The sequence below is a fragment of the Erigeron canadensis genome, chromosome 2 (genome assembly GCF_010389155.1).
Source record: "Erigeron canadensis isolate Cc75 chromosome 2, C_canadensis_v1, whole genome shotgun sequence".
NCBI lineage: Eukaryota > Viridiplantae > Streptophyta > Magnoliopsida > Asterales > Asteraceae > Erigeron > Erigeron canadensis.
In genome coordinates, this window is record NC_057762.1 from 36,372,268 (window position 1) to 36,388,133 (window position 15,866).

The 15,866-nt window shown below is 32.7% G+C and overlaps 3 protein-coding genes across 4 annotated transcripts; all 3 read left to right on the top strand.

Moving 5' to 3' along the window:
* The first annotated feature begins 799 nt into the window (after positions 1-799).
* On the top strand, positions 800-1,783 carry LOC122588189 (LEAF RUST 10 DISEASE-RESISTANCE LOCUS RECEPTOR-LIKE PROTEIN KINASE-like 2.5). The gene has a single exon (XM_043760314.1). The coding sequence runs from the start codon at positions 815-817 to the stop codon at positions 1,781-1,783; it is 969 nt and encodes a 322-aa protein (XP_043616249.1). The 5' UTR covers positions 800-814.
* Positions 1,784-6,004: 4,221 nt separating this feature from the next.
* On the top strand, positions 6,005-10,110 carry LOC122587098 (chloroplastic group IIB intron splicing facilitator CRS2-B, chloroplastic-like). Of its 2 annotated transcripts, none has more exons than XM_043759175.1 (8): positions 6,005-6,356; positions 6,462-6,546; positions 6,933-7,000; positions 8,558-8,608; positions 8,707-8,768; positions 8,873-8,931; positions 9,473-9,549; positions 9,706-10,110. In XM_043759175.1, the coding sequence occupies exons 1-8, from the start codon at positions 6,114-6,116 to the stop codon at positions 9,820-9,822; spliced, it is 762 nt and encodes a 253-aa protein (XP_043615110.1). In that variant the 5' UTR covers positions 6,005-6,113; the 3' UTR covers positions 9,823-10,110. The 2 variants fall into 2 exon arrangements, with proteins under 2 accessions (XP_043615110.1, XP_043615109.1); XM_043759174.1 differs by having other exon boundaries at positions 6,008-6,356; positions 8,707-8,780.
* A 2,570-nt stretch (positions 10,111-12,680) lies between these two features.
* LOC122590036 lies at positions 12,681-13,549 on the top strand. The gene has a single exon (XM_043762375.1). The coding sequence runs from the start codon at positions 12,732-12,734 to the stop codon at positions 13,323-13,325; it is 594 nt and encodes a 197-aa protein (XP_043618310.1). The 5' UTR covers positions 12,681-12,731; the 3' UTR covers positions 13,326-13,549.
* Positions 13,550-15,866: the final 2,317 nt, after the last annotated feature.

Here is a 15,866-nt window from a genome sequence, read left to right on the forward strand (position 1 = left end):
TCAAAGTGATCTATATCAACATGTTTCCCTCCTTTTCTATAAGAAAGTTCTTCAAGAAGAATGTGTCGCCTGCAAACTATCAGATTTGTATATTCCAAGATCCATTTGACCAAAAAAATTGTCACCAGCCATACGCTATGTTGGCCTAATGTTGAATGATGTACTTAGTTATAATCTTTCTCATTTCAGTTTGGCTCAAAAAATCATGACTTAAGTGTCTTCCCTGCTGGTTGAGTCCCACCCCTATCAAAAATCACTTATTATGCCTTGTCTGATTTCTATCACTAACTTCAGCCACCTCTTACCATCTTTCCAAACAGGATCCAAGGGTGGTACAAGGATGCTTATAATCATAGGTAAGAAAGCAAACTTCAATCTACGCTGAGGAAATTTTCTAAGCAAGCAGACATTCAAGAATTCACTTAGTACAAAAACACAGAACTTACTTCCCCTTTTCACACAAATCAAGGCTCATACTCGTATCTTTTAAGATATACCTAACCATCATATTAACATCTTGTGCAGGCATTTCATGTGCCATTGCAGGAACTATACTTTTACTGGTTATTATACTCCATCGAAAAAAGAGGTTATCGAAACTTAAAGGAGCTCCAGGACCTCATGGAATGTCTCAATTTTGGGTAAGAACCTTCATAAATGTCTCTAAGATTTTTCACAAAAGAGACTCGGCTCATAAACATAATGCATCACCGGATTTGGACAGGGAACAACCAGAAATCATCAAATAGAAATTTTTATAAGGAACTACGGAAGTTTGGCACCAAAGAGATTCAAGTATAAAGAAATCACAAAAATGACAAAATCGTTCCAAGAGAAACTAGGACAAGGAGGCTACGGAAGTGTTTACAAAGGACAATTGACAGACGGGCAACTAGTTGCAGTGAAGCTTTTGGCTGAAACTCATGGAGATGGAGAAGATTTCATTAATGAAGTTGCTAGCATCAGTAGAACTTCCCATGTCAACATAGTCACACTAGTGGGTTTCTGTATTGAGGGAGAGAAAAGAGCCCTCGTGTATGAGTTCATGCCACATGGATCCTTGGATAAGCATCTAGATGGTGATTGCGCTCATCTGGACTGGAACACATTATTCTTGATTGCAAAAGGGATTGCACGAGGTCTAGAGTATCTGCATCGAGGTTGTAACACAAGAATTGTACACTTTGACATAAAGCCTCACAACATTCTGCTGGACAAAGAATCTGTCCCTAAAATATCTGATTTTGGGTTGGCAAAGTTGTGTAAAAGGAAAGAGAGTATAGTGTCTGTAATGGGTGCACGAGGGACCGCTGGGTACATGGCCCCAGAAGTATTTTTCAGAAGTCTAGGAGGTGCATCTCACAAATCTGATGTGTATAGCTACGGGATGATGGTTCTTGAAATGACAGGTGTATGGAAACGAAGTAATGCTAACATGACAAGCACAAATGACGAATATTTTCCCGAATGGATACACAAGCAAGTGGAAGCTGCAGGCAATCTAGAAAACCATGGAGTGACAACCGCAAAGGAAAAGGAATTAGTTAGAAAGATGATGACGGTGAGCATGTGGTGCATTCAGTCTGACCCATCAGCAAGGCCATCCATAAGTAAAGTAGTGGAGATGCTGGAAGGAAGCTTTGAATCGTTGCAAGTTTGGCCTAGACATTTCCGGTCATCTCACACAAGGCCTGCCCAAGGCGCTTCCCCGTTAGCCACACAGAGTTCAACCAGTGAGAGACTACTAACAATGCAGACCGCGGGAGAAGACTTCTCTTCCTAACACTTTATGTAGCTAGCTTACAATCCCCTTCTACATGTTTTAAAAAACAGTTTTTAAAAAAACTTGACATCTTGTTGTTAAATTTAACACACATTGTATATCCACACAAAAACTAAACCAGAAAACTTAAGACAACGCATCAAAATGATATTCTTCAACGGCCATTTTTATCTCGAATTCACACACCGGCCTTCACAAGAATACCAACAGCATTATGTCCAAAAAGAGATCAGTAATAGTTAGCCAATCTAAAATCAAACTACCAACGGGCTAGTTCAAGTAACAATCGCATTGATCCTTAAGAAACAAATCTACCAACTATTTCTACTTATGATTCTATCTCCTGCCTGCCTAACCCTAACCCTAACCCTAACCCTAACCACAATTTTTGTATTCAAATCGTCATCGAGGTCATTTCAAAGTCCTCCGTAAGTGTTTTTTAAACGTAACACGAATTTTAAACTTTTGTTTGGTCTATATCAAACTTACAATTCAATATCCCTACGCATCGCTACAAGTAAGGTGCCACCTCAATACCTCATAGGTTATAGAAGGTCAAATACATAAATATATATTATATATATAAGGAAATTCAGAAACACTTATTAAAAATCTACTGTATAAATTAAAATGGAGGAGTGTGTATTTTAAGCGGAGTCGCATTTATTTATTTATATAGATAACACGAGTATGATAGTGAAATTATAAATTACTAGTAATGTACCTGAAGCTGAATTACATACAGGTAGCTGCAGGGGCTGATATGATGAATTGGAATGGAAAGAAAGTGTTTGCGCCAATGATGAATGAATTACAGCATTTTTTTTTATTGAAAGAAAGTGTTTAATTTGATACCAAAAATGGATGGATGGATGGAAGGATGGAGGTAAATGAATCACATAATCAGCTGCTGCATTCATTGTTGAAGCTCATGCTCATCGAACACTTCCCCTCCTTCAAAAACCCAAATTAACACTGACTGTGTTTGGCTGAGCTGTTGATACTAAAATATATGATATTAAATTATTAATATTTCGAGAGGATACTTTTTTTATTAGTTGGCATGAGAGAATCCGGGATTTTTTTTATGTATAATATTTACATTAATTTCCTATTTCTAAGCACATGTCAATTAAATTATTCTTAATCTTTTATTCTAATCATCATTAATTAATAATAATAAATATTATAAAGAAAAAATGGCTAAAGTTTTGTTGAAGTTTTGTTTAATAAAACAATAATAACAATCGTTATTAAACTTTTTTACGTAGTCATATTTAATAATATTAATTAATTTATTTGAATTATATCATATAATATGATGGATAGGTATTAGTCTATTTAATTAATGAACAAATTAAAGAAACTTTGGAGATGTATATGTCTTTTGCACGAGTTACGTAAGTATTTTGTTAATTTTATCCATTGATACGATTATTTTCAACAATATCAAGATTTGTATTGATAAAGGATTTTTTTGATGTTAAGATAATAAATCTTTTGTGGTATAAAAATAAGTTGAAAAAAGATGTCATTGGCTGGATTATTATATAATATTTTCAATGTAATTTAACAATACTTATTTGGGGATAATTTAGGTCTAATGTGACTTAAGTTTTTAAGTGACAACTAAGTTTTTTGTTTACTTATCATTTATTTTCTTTTTAATATTTTATGGTATTATTTTAACAATAAATTAAATATGATATCGTAAAATTTTTTTCTTTTTCATCATTTGAATTTAAAAAAATCTTATTTTACCTATTAGTTATTAAATTAAAATTACTTTTTTTTACTCATATTTAAAAATTATTCATTTTTTAAAAATTAATTCTTTCAATTTATGTTTTATGTATTTAAATTGAACTTATGTCGAAGGTTTATCTATGAAGTATATTATATTTAGTCTATTCCTTGATTTGATTTGTTCTTATATGGTTACATGATTTAGACATTATTAAAGAATATAAGTCCCTGAATAAGTATTAAAATACTAAGTTTATATTTGAATACATTGTTGTTACAATATTATAGTCTAACACTTCAATTTAAAAGTATTCATTATAATTTTTGAACATATGTTTATAATAAAAATAATTATCATGCAACGCATGTGTTTAATCTAATAATACTATAATCTGCGAGTTGAGTTGATGACGTGCAAATCAAACATTTGAGTTAATCCGTAAAAATTAACATAATATATTTATATCAAACGAAATAAACATTAAAGTTTAATGATTGATTTTTTTAAGTATGATTGGGGATTAATAGACCATCATCAAACATAAAGTTTAATAATTGAAATAATCCGTAAAAAAATATAGTTTTTTAAAGTATGATTGGGGATTAATAGACGATGCCACAACTTTTATTGTAAGACGGCAATTTTAAAAGTTGTTTATCATACTTATAAGAGTTATATCTGATAATGTAAAAAAATGGGTCCAAGCTCGAGAATAGAAAATAGACTCTCAAAAGAAGCTTGTACCCCACACCGGGTTTAACACTCATATTGGTATTTTTAAATAATAAAGACCACACGTGTCGAACATAGTTTTTATTACACGAAATGTATTCAATCATAATGCAATAAACCCCATAAAATATACGTCTTAGGAAATAATTAATTTGTATATGTATTTTTCCTAAAAAAGTATTATGATTATTATATTTAGTTGTTTGCGATAAATATATATAATAATTTTGAAAGAAAATAGATTTTCCACAATGGAGAGATTTATCTCAAAAATAACTACACTAACTACTACGAGTATATTAATTACAATTACATTAATAGCCTACAATATTCGTCTTCATCACCATCACTCGCCGCCGCCACCCGTCACCACCGTATTGCCGTCACCGCCGTCGCATTGCGCGGGCACCATGCTGTTATATTTAATGCATATATTAGAAAAGCCCTAAAACTTATATTTTTCTCTATTCATTTTATTTTCACTTAATTTATAATTACAAATTAATGACTCATTTAACTATCTTTCTTAATCTTACTTTTAATTTAGCATTTTAATTTTTACATTTCGACCTCATACTTAATATTTAATCTAAAATTTATCAAACATCTATGTTAATCAAATGAAATCCAAATCCATTGAATAGTTTATATATTTTAACAACATAGTCCAATAAAAGTATTACAATATTTATTTTTTCTTATTATCAAACTAACAAGTTTTTAAGACATATTACTTAATTAGGTGTCTTGAAAATAAGATTTCTTCTTTATGATATAAAAAAATTACTTTGTTAGTTTAACTTACAACTCATTACATGTAAATCATATTATTTAATTAATCATTCACCTATCTTCATATGACATTTACATGCTACAAGCAAAGTTGCGGAACTCCGGAATTGTGATCGGATCAGAGAAGGGGGGAGTCATGATTTTTTTAAAATCAGATCGGTGAATAGTAAGTTTTTTATGTATAAAATAATAGTTTTTCAAATTATATGTAAGAAAAAAATAAAAATGTATATAAAACTTCAAACTTAAACATAACATATATTTTCAAGTTAAAAATATTTGTCTAGAAACAATAACATAATTCATAAAAGCTTTAACAAAAAAAAAAAACAAAAAAGTTCGACTTTGGTTGACCCGATCCAATACAACCGAGTCTTGACCGATACGACCGAGTCTTGACCAAGTTGACCCGAGTCTATAACCATGACCGATTTTCAGACCAAGTATGACAAACTCGTATCGCCAGTCGGCTGATACGCAATCCAACTCGATAAAATCGGCTGCATCGGCCGAGTATTACAACCTTGGCTACAAGTATCCTTAGCAAATTACTTATTAGCCCCAAACGCCTAGACCCAAACCTCAATTTGGATTTTGGTCGAATAGTTTGTTGGCCAAAAGGTACACGAATCCTAGGAGATTTGAAGGGCGTGGTTTTGTTTCGACTTGAAACCTTGCTTGCTCTTCAAAACCGGTCGACCACTTCAACCAAACGTTCATTATCCAATGGCAAAAAGCAAATTTTCTGTTATACTTTCTGAGTAGTTTGTGTGTAGTGCCGAGAAGATTCCTTGGTCTTACAACTTTTGATTAAAAAATTAGAAAGTATAGGGGCTATGTATAACTAAGCTCAAAGTACGGGAAACTATTTGCACATATAAAAAAAAACTCTCACCTAAAAAATGAAAAGAAAAAAATCATAAAATGATAAAATCCATCCATGGAAGAAAAAACAGTCCACTAAAAATCCGACCAAAAATCTGTTATTAACCAAAACAATCCTTTTTTATGTGTTAATTATCCACAAGATCATTAACTTTACTTTTAATTCTCACCTCAATGTTGTTATCTTGTACAATACCAACTGTTAAACCCTTTTCCTTATCTTATCAAAATCCCACTTCACATTCCTTAAACCCTTCAAAGCATAAGAAATTCAACTTTAAAGTTTCAGCAGCTGCTGCTGAACCTAATACTGATAATGATAATAATTATAATAATAATATAAAATTAGAGTATACCCCATGGCTAATTGTTGGTTTAGGTAATCCTGGAAATAAGTATCATGGTACTCGCCACAATGTAAGCCTTCTTTTTTTATTTTGTTTGTGTTAATTATTTTTAAAGATTTTTGTAGGGTTTAAGGTGCTGTTGATTATTGTTTGGATTTTTTAATAAATTTTGTAGGTTGGTTTTGAAATGATTGATCTTATTTCTAAAGAAGAAAAGATTGTGATGAATACGATACAGTCGAAAGCCCTCGTCGGAATAGGTATATATGTTGGTTTTATTTGGTGTTATTAGTTTGGAAAGCTAATTCTGTTTTGCTTTGTTAATCTGCAAAAAGAAATTTGTGCGTTTACAAGACAAAGCTATTGGAATTTGTATCTGTTAAAGAGGGTCCTTTTTCGTTCTCGTGTACACATTGAAGAGTATCTTTACCAGGCTTATGTTTACATTTTACACTTGAAAAGAACTATTTCGTGTTATGGCGTTTTTATTTTCTAGGTAAGCTAATTTGAAATGTAAAAATGAATGTTACGAGTGTGTTTTTTTGTAACGGGATGAGTAAGATGCATTGAGGAATATTTTGCTTTGGTGATAAGTTCGACACCACACATATGTTGTTCTAAACCTTTGTTTCTGCAATCAGTACAGGTTCTATTGGAGAGGTGCCCATTCTGTTAGCAAAACCTCAAGGATATATGAATTTCAGTGGAGAGTCGGTTGGTTTTCTATTTTTAATGTTTCATTATATATGTCTAATACCAATGGGGTGAAACCCTAGTGGTACCGCCATCATGTGACCACATGGGCCCACAGATGAAGGCTAGAGGTCACAAGTTTAAAACTTGCCAAAGGCAAGTGGAGAAACTATATCTTGTGATCCCATGTGTGAGAATGGTGACTTACCGGGCATGATTTCTATGCGGTGTGCGCTCTGAGTACCAAAATGGTACATGGGACCAGAGGTTTTCCACCCATTTACCCTTTTTATATATGTCTGGTTATTGTATTCACACAAAATCCTTACACTTGATGTATTTACATTTTCTAGACATGTATTCGTCGGTGTATTTTGGTTCTTGTACCATGTGAACATCCCCCTTTGGTTCCATTTTGTTCGAACAATTACGATAGGGTTAAATATTTGAACTTTTTAAACCTATTCATCAAGCAGAAATTGCATACAAATGGCTTCTATATTACCTAGGGCTGTAAACGGTTCGGTTCAGTTAGCTAGAAATTTCGAACCGTTTTTCGGGTTTCGGTTCGGTTAGCTAGAAATTTTGAACCGTTAAGTTCGGTTACCCGCAAATCGGTTACCCGAAAAAGTCAGTTAATTTCGGTTTTATTTTCGGTTAACCATTTTTTAAAGTGATGCTAATATAAAGTTTAAGTTTTCAATTATAATAGTCAATTTACATTGCATTAATTAACTTTTTAATGCATAATAGTTATTTAACTACAATAATATTTTGTTTTATAAATAAATATACATTACATCTAATTGTGAATTACTTTTTTATAACGTTACACATATGCAATGCAAGTTTCTATTTAAGAGTATCATGATTTACTACTTAAAATGTCTTTTATATGATATTACTAGTATTTTTGATAAACATCTTAAACAAAGTTAACAACTTTTCTTAAAAAGAATATATATATATGTATATAAGAAAATTACTTAGAATACCCAAAATTAATCATAAATTGTCAAAGAAAGTTAATAGAATTGTTAATATTTTAGACAACAAATATCAAAAATTAGCTAAATAGATATGTAAATGATGTATTCATAAAAAAAAATGGTATTTGCCTGGGAACCACTTAGTCCCATAGAGAATATTTCTCTCAAGCTAGCAACCCCTGCAATGCTGCCTGGCGATGAGACTCCAAATTCCTTGGTTTGAGTTTCGAACCCGGGTCTTTCACCCCCAAGGAATTTTTCATGTAATACATATATGTGTAAATATACATATATATGATTATATGTAGGTATATATCAAAATTCGGTTCGGTTCGGTTAACCGCAGGTAATGAATATTGAAAACCGTAACCGAACTGTTAGACTTCGGTTTTTATATTTTCGGTTTTTTCCGGTTTCGGTTTTTTCGGTTTCGGATCACGCGGTTCGGACCGGTTTTCCGGTTCATTTCTTACACCCCTAATATTACCTTTGATTGTTTGGTATTAGCATTCTGATAGTTTAACCTTATGGTTGTCTTTGCCGATAAAATGAAACCTCTAATCTTTATCTTGTTTTCTTGTTCAATCAGGTCGGGCCACTTGCTGCATATTATCAAGTGCCGTTGCGTCATATTTTACTGGTATTCAATTCATCTAATGAATTGCATCACTACAATAAATGTACAAGCATGGGATGTCATATATATTTATTGTGTTATTTTATATCTTATCTGTTTAGGTATATGATGAGATGAGCTTACCGAACGGTGTACTGAGGCTTCAGCCAAAGGGAGGACATGGGTATCATAATGGGTACATAATTTACCATCATAACTTAGAATGCCATGATGTATAGCTTCCATAAATGACTTTTTCTTCTTTGTATTCCCTTTTTACACATGTAGGGTAAAAAGTGTTATTGAACATTTGGATGGTCGACGTGAATTCCCAAGGTTCTGTATAGGTAGGCTTATGTAAATCACGTCTCTAGCATTTAAACTCCATCACTTTATAGATATTATAGAGGTGGCAATTTCAACCCATTTACCAATGGTATGTTTAATCTATGACGTGTCAATCATTCAAAAGAACTTGATCAAATGGGTCGAAAGTTGCCCCCAAGTGCGTGTTACTGACTTACTGTTTAATGCATTAAATCCTATTGAATAATGATAGTAAAAGTTACATATAGTACTGAAGTAATATGATATTTGTAACCATATTTGACTCACTAATTTGTTTATTAAAAAAATTGGTGAAATGTGGTTTGGCCTATATACAAATTACCAGATTTTAACCAGACCTGCTTTGACCTATTGCCCAACTCCCTTGACCCGTCTATTTTGCCACCTCTACATATGTCTTCATTTATCTGGTAATATTCATTTCAGAAGTATTTCAACAAAATGAAAACAGGGCAACTGAAAAGTAGACATTCTGAATGGGGACAGAGAGACAGAACAGTTATATACTTATCCTATTGTTTTGACAATCTGTTCTTGTAGGCATTGGGGATCCACCGGGCACCATGGACATGAAGGCCTTCCTTTTGCAGAAATTCAGTGATGTTGAAAGGAAAGAGGTATACAAAAGTAGCTCAATTTGCTTTCAAATCTATCCACATTTCAATAGATAATTAGGTATATACCAACTTCTCTTCTACATACTGGAGGGAGATGTGTGTGTTAGAAAGAACATGGGTTCCCTGTAATTTCTGTATTATTTACTTATTTTGCAGATAGATGCAGCTCTGGAACAAGGGGTAGATGCCGTGAGAAGCCTGGTATTGAATGGATTTAACGATAGGATCACAAGATTTAATTTAGGGCAGAAGTATAAATATAACAAAGTTTAAGCTCAACCCCATCTTGGAAAGTTGTGCTTTCTACGCTGAACCCATTATGCATCGCTAAATCTCAAGGATGACTTGCGGGCAACAGTCGGACCGGGCTACTTCTAGGTTTAATTCTTAAGTTATAGTGATTGCATTATATGACTGTGTCTACTATAATAGTAACCTTAGTTTTTGATGTACTAATGGCTTTTGAATCTTTCTAGCTATTCTTATAATTTCTTTCACCATAATCTGCAAAACCATGGACCCCTTGTTACAATTTATAATATGTGAAATATTTCTGGAGAACAGTTTTGTTGGTTTAATATTTTATCTCAGTGAAAGAAAAAAATCAATGAGATCACTGTAAATTTTCACCATTTTCATTGCTTTGACTTGTGTAATATGTTTTTCCCTTTTCCCCTGGCAATTATAAACACAGGCTACTTTGTATTGGATCCAAATATATTTATGTAAAATTTACACCCTGTACTTCCAGGAATGACAAACTGCCCCCTTATCATTATTATTATTATTGATAAAGGTTCCCATTGTTGTAAATCTATATGGGATAGATAAAGGTGAGATCCTTGATCAAGTAACAACTTACATTGAGTAAATATAGAGCTCTATAAAATCATCTAGAAGATTTTGATTATACGATGGTGGTTCTTGTAGAGGAATTGTAGTTAAATAGAAGCGGAAGGTTGATGGTGATTTTGAATTTGTGATATGTGAGCAAGGGCGTGCCTTACAAACTTTATAAGTCAAATAGAAAAGATGTAGTTTTAAGTCACTAATGATTCTAAATAGAACTAAATTAAAGAGATTGGTGAAATGATCAATTAATTGTATTGTCCAAGTATACACCTTATAGAAGATTGATTTGAGGTAAAAATTTAATTGCATTTAGCTTCCATTGATATAAATCCGTATGGACTGGAATGTATATGAGATAGATGAAACTATGATGCGAGTAAGATAGAGCTCAACAAAGGCATGAAAAATATCCCAATTGATAGATGAAGGATAATTATTAATTAGATGTAAGCCCCCAAGGTTGGCAAACATAGGTATGATTGACTGATCAAATAGATAAGTTAACTTTATCTCAACAACGCAATGCAACGTTCTAAAACTTAACTTATAATGTTATAACTGATCAGATAAAAAAAATTAACTTAATGTTATAGATTCTAAATAGAACTTAAATTAACATCCTTGAATCAATCGATTCCTGGTTTCAAAGTTTATTCATGAAACAGTTTTTTTTTTTAGAACGGATGTCAAAGTAAACACCTTTCTTGTGGTCCATGCATTTAGTTTTCACAATTACCTCTCGCGTTCCTATCAATCCCGACATCTTTTGTACTCAATATTGATCATTGCTTTTTTCATTATATATATATATATGGTAACACTCCAGTGAAAACAATCTTAAAATAAGAACAGTGAGAACACTTAAAAAAACATCATTTTGATGCATTAAAAGTCCATAAAACTAACATAGTGCTTCACTAATTATCATTATTTAAGTGTATAACAACACATTGGCCTGTAAAAATCAAGAAAATCATGTTTTTTGTTTTGTGCATCCATCTTGGATGCATATTCTTCAAAATAATGCATCCACCAAAAAACGTGATTTTTTCGATTTTGACGGATCAATGTGTTGTTAAACACTTAAATAACGATAATTAGTTAAGCACTATGTTAGTTTTATGGACTTTTAATGCATCAAAATGATGTTTTTTAAGTGTTCTCACCATTTTTATTTTAAAACTGTTCTTATTTAATTGTCTCCCTATATATATATATATATAAGAAAAGTGAGTATGAGGCTGTTATGCACCCAACTTTGGTGAAAAACCCTTCACATACCAAATTTTAATATTTTGAATAAATATTTGGTCCCCCATGATTTTATGGTTTAAAAAAAAGTATGTAAGAGGTTTTCACCCAACTTATGTGTCGTTTTTCACCTAACTTATGTGTCTAACAGCCTCATATTCTCTTCTTATATATATATATATATATACTCTTACAAACCATCATGTGGTCAATTTTCTTTCTTCAACTACACAGGTTGAGTATCATGTTACATTTTTGTACATGTTACAACAGGTTAACGCCTTAACGGTCAGTTCAGAATGACTCAAAACAAGTTTATGGTATAGCTCATCTATAATATTCCAAGAAAGCTATCGTAAAAGAGTATAAATTTTCTATATTATCATTTTTACAAAACTACTTAAATGGTTGATGGTTCGAGTCTGAAATGAAAATATTGGATCAACCTTTTTGCATTTTTTACTTTGAGTTGGTTTCTAGTTACACGGTGTGTACTTAGACCCCTAAGGAGATTAGTCGTTGGATCAAAACCAGTTTAACTTTCCAGAAAAATGCAATATATATTTTTTAATTATTCTTTTTAAGTTTACCATATTGAATTTACAAGTTACCATTACTAACCTCTTATTGCTATTTTTTTTATTCTACTCCTAAACTACTTAACCAAAGATAAATCTTGGACTTCACTTCAAAATATAAGCCTTTTACTAAGTTGACTATCCCTTTTACTAAGTTGACTATCATCACATTGACAACTCTTATCGCATTTGCATTACCATTATCGTTGCAAATTTAATGTGGGAAGGAATTATGGTGTTAAGTTATATGAATCTTCGTCATATATCCAAATTCAAAGGTAGTAAAGTGTAACTTCCAATATCCACTTTCTTTAATCAGTACACATTCCCAAAATTCAAACAAGAACGTTGGAAAGCGAAAGTCCAAAAAGTACACTTTTACCCCCTCCCCACCCTTAAATTAGACCGTTGGAAAAACCCCTTGTTTTTAAAAACACAAAATAACCATCAAAAACCATTAAAAACCAACCCAACCCAAACTCTCAATTCTCCGACCAAATTATGGCCGGAGCAACACCCTCTGATCACCTATTCGACATATTCGATACTCGATCGCTCATTCTCAATCAACTATCAAACAATTGCATCATGGAAAGAGGCCCAAGATACAAAGCTTATGCCGATCTCCGCGAATCAAAACTACGACTAAAATCGACAACAAACCCATCTCCATTACCTCCTAAAATTTCAACCCCACCTCAGAATCAAACTCAAAACAAGATTCGGGCCAACGGGCGAAAAGGGTCCTCTGTTTTGGCCCAATCTGTGCCCGATTTCTCGTCTGCTTTAAGAAAAGAAAATAGAAAGCCCCCGGTATTGCCACCCGTGGCGGAGAAGTCTGCTACTCCACCGGCTAAGAAGTCTTCCAGATTGTATGAGATTAATGCGAGGTTAATAGGTAGTAAGTCGTCGAATTCGAATGAGAAGAAAAGTGGTGGGATGTTGACTGCAAGAAAAAGCTATGCAAATATGGATGAGTTGAAGAAGTTTTCAATGACGGCTGCAAGTGCGATTAATGGTGAAAACAGGGGAATGAGGGGTGTTGGAAACAGGGGAGGGGGGAGAACTACTGTTTTGGGGTGTAGACAATATTAAATTCATGAAAAAAGAAAAAAAAATTGATTTGTTTTTAGAGTTGAACAAATGTTTTGGTTTTGTGTTTGATTTTTTTATTCTACATTCTTTTAAATATATATTGTGGTAAGGCTTGTACTTATTGTACAATTGTAGAAAGTTTTTGAGTGAGTTTGCCTATGTAACATGCTAGTCATATATTGAAATAAGATGTTTTTGGAATAGAACATCATGGTTTGTGATTATTTTTTTCTGATACTGTTTTAGTCCATTTAAACTTTGATTATGATTTTCAATTAAGATTTTAGACTTCTTTTATAGAATATTACACTATGTTTTATATTATTTGGAATTAGGACAAGTAAAACAATATTAAGTTTTTGACAACCAATGCGTTTTGTATAAAAATATGAATAAAAGAAAGAAAGAGGGATACCAATTACCAAACAAGTGAGGTTGAACTGATTAAGAAGACAGAAAGTGCAAATAGATCTTGGGTGCTTATTGATTCATGTCTGAATATATTAGATAAATCGCGATGACCACATATTTCACTAAATAAACATGGGGTTTGCTAAATACAGCTCTTAGGGCTTTGTTTAAGGTGCATAAATTATTTGTACATTTATTATGAAAATCAGGGACGAACTTTTAATATGGAAGGTACAAGTTTTTTTATGCACGTTAAATACAACCCTATTTAGCATTTCCCAATAAACATTTAGGATGTGTTTGTTGTGGGGGTTTCGGAATATAGCCATATAGGAATTGGGAATGAAAGCCATACATGGGTGTCCTAGAACATTGGCTAGATGGATGCCTTTAAGCAAAAACCCATAGAGAATTCGATGACATTTTATGTATGTAGTATTGCTCCGTATTCAGTAACCAATACGGTCCACACCATTGGGTGTGGGCCGTATTCGAGCGTATTCCCGGCGTATTTAAGCGAATCGTGGTAGCCACCACGGACGTATTCGAGCATCCTTTGTTTTTTTTTTATTTATTTTTTATTTCCTTCTCCAATATATGTATATATATGGGGTGTGTGTGCTGTTTATATATCATAGTGAAGAAGGTAAATGTTTTTGTTTTTTTCGGCGGCTATACGTATTTCAGGTGATGGGGAGGAAGAAGATGACTCTTACTACTGTTATTTTCAATTTAGTCCTTATAGTTTCATATAAATATTACTATTACCCTTATATATATAAATATTATTACTACCCTTATCATTATTATTATGATTATTTAGAGTGTGAAAATTAAATATTAATTAAAAGTGTAAAATTAATGTTGAGTGTATTGGAATGTATTGGATGTATTGAGTATTGAGTGTGAATTAGAGGAAATGTATTGGAAAGAGGTTTTTCTGATGTGGCGCTGATGTGACAATGTATTGGTTAGTATTGGGTTCACCCATTGGGGGTGCTCTTACATAAGTAGTTAAGTACACATTTTTAGATCTTTGTTTTCTGCATCTACAAAAGAAAGCAAAATTACATTGCATACAAATAATATTTTTAGAACTTTGTTAGCATCTAATTTTCATCTGCTACTGATGAAAAAGATAAATTGATGTGGCAAATGTTTAATACCAAGCCTAGATGAAACCAAATAACATAACAGATGTTTAATACTAAAACTCATCTATAATTAAACTCATGCCCACAGTGAATCATTATTACAAAGTTTACAAACTAAATACCACCTTTGGAATTCTCACTCCCTGTCGAGCAAACTAGTCTTAGAGCTGACTCACTTTGCGAGCCTGGAGGGACATTAGGATTTTTTTTTCTTAAGAAAAACTGAGAATTGAACCTTTGGTCTCCAGTGGATTTCACCTTTGATGAAAACACAGGTCCAACCACTAAACCATCACCCTAAAAGAACTAAAAGAAAAATAAACTTTTGTAGTTTGACCCCTTGAACTTTGTCAATATGCAACCAGCAGTTTGCTACATGGATCATTTTCCATGGACAAATTATAGAACTGACATATTTTCCTCTTTTATTGCATATGATGAATTATAAATATATGCAAACATGTTTAAGGAGCTTTAAGTTCATGTTGAATATATGTGAAAGACTTGCAACGAATTAAACTAAAGTATGAGTAACTTTAGTAACTTAAACCCCAATTAGAATGCTTTGAAAAATAGTAGCTTGAATTGTGTAAGTACTACTTGTGGATCATCTATAAGACAATGGATTCGTAAAGTACGCTCTCATAGATACCGATGGAAAGAGTTGTGAACCTCTGATCGACATTGTCAAATAACCAAGATGAGATCTCAAGAATATTGCCTTATTCTGTGAGTTGCAACCTTAAGATGTATGACTTAACCACTTGGGCATAGCCCAGTGGCCACCTTGCTGCCTTAAAAGCTGGGCCCACGGGTATAGACCGAGAGGTAGCGGGTTCGAACTTGGTCTTAGTCGGTTCTCCCAATTACTTTGTGGGTATCATGTGGAGGCATTTCGCGGGCATCATACCTTTGCAGGGGAGGGATGTTAGGTACCAAATGGTACACAGGATTAAGGTAAAAGTAAGTAAGTAAG

Bases quoted from the DNA above. Each gene is read 5' to 3' on its own strand.
- LOC122588189 (XM_043760314.1), top strand. From the start codon at position 815: ATGACAAAATCGTTCCAAGAGAAACTAGGACAAGGAGGCTACGGAAGT.
- LOC122587098 (XM_043759174.1), top strand. From the start codon at position 6,114: ATGTTGTTATCTTGTACAATACCAACTGTTAAACCCTTTTCCTTATCT. The intron at 7,001-8,557 runs GTTGGTTTTCTA...TTGTTCAATCAG, and splicing joins TGAATTTCAGTGGAGAGTCG to GTCGGGCCACTTGCTGCATA. The intron at 9,550-9,705 runs GTATACAAAAGT...CTTATTTTGCAG, and splicing joins GTGATGTTGAAAGGAAAGAG to ATAGATGCAGCTCTGGAACA.
- LOC122590036 (XM_043762375.1), top strand. From the start codon at position 12,732: ATGGCCGGAGCAACACCCTCTGATCACCTATTCGACATATTCGATACT.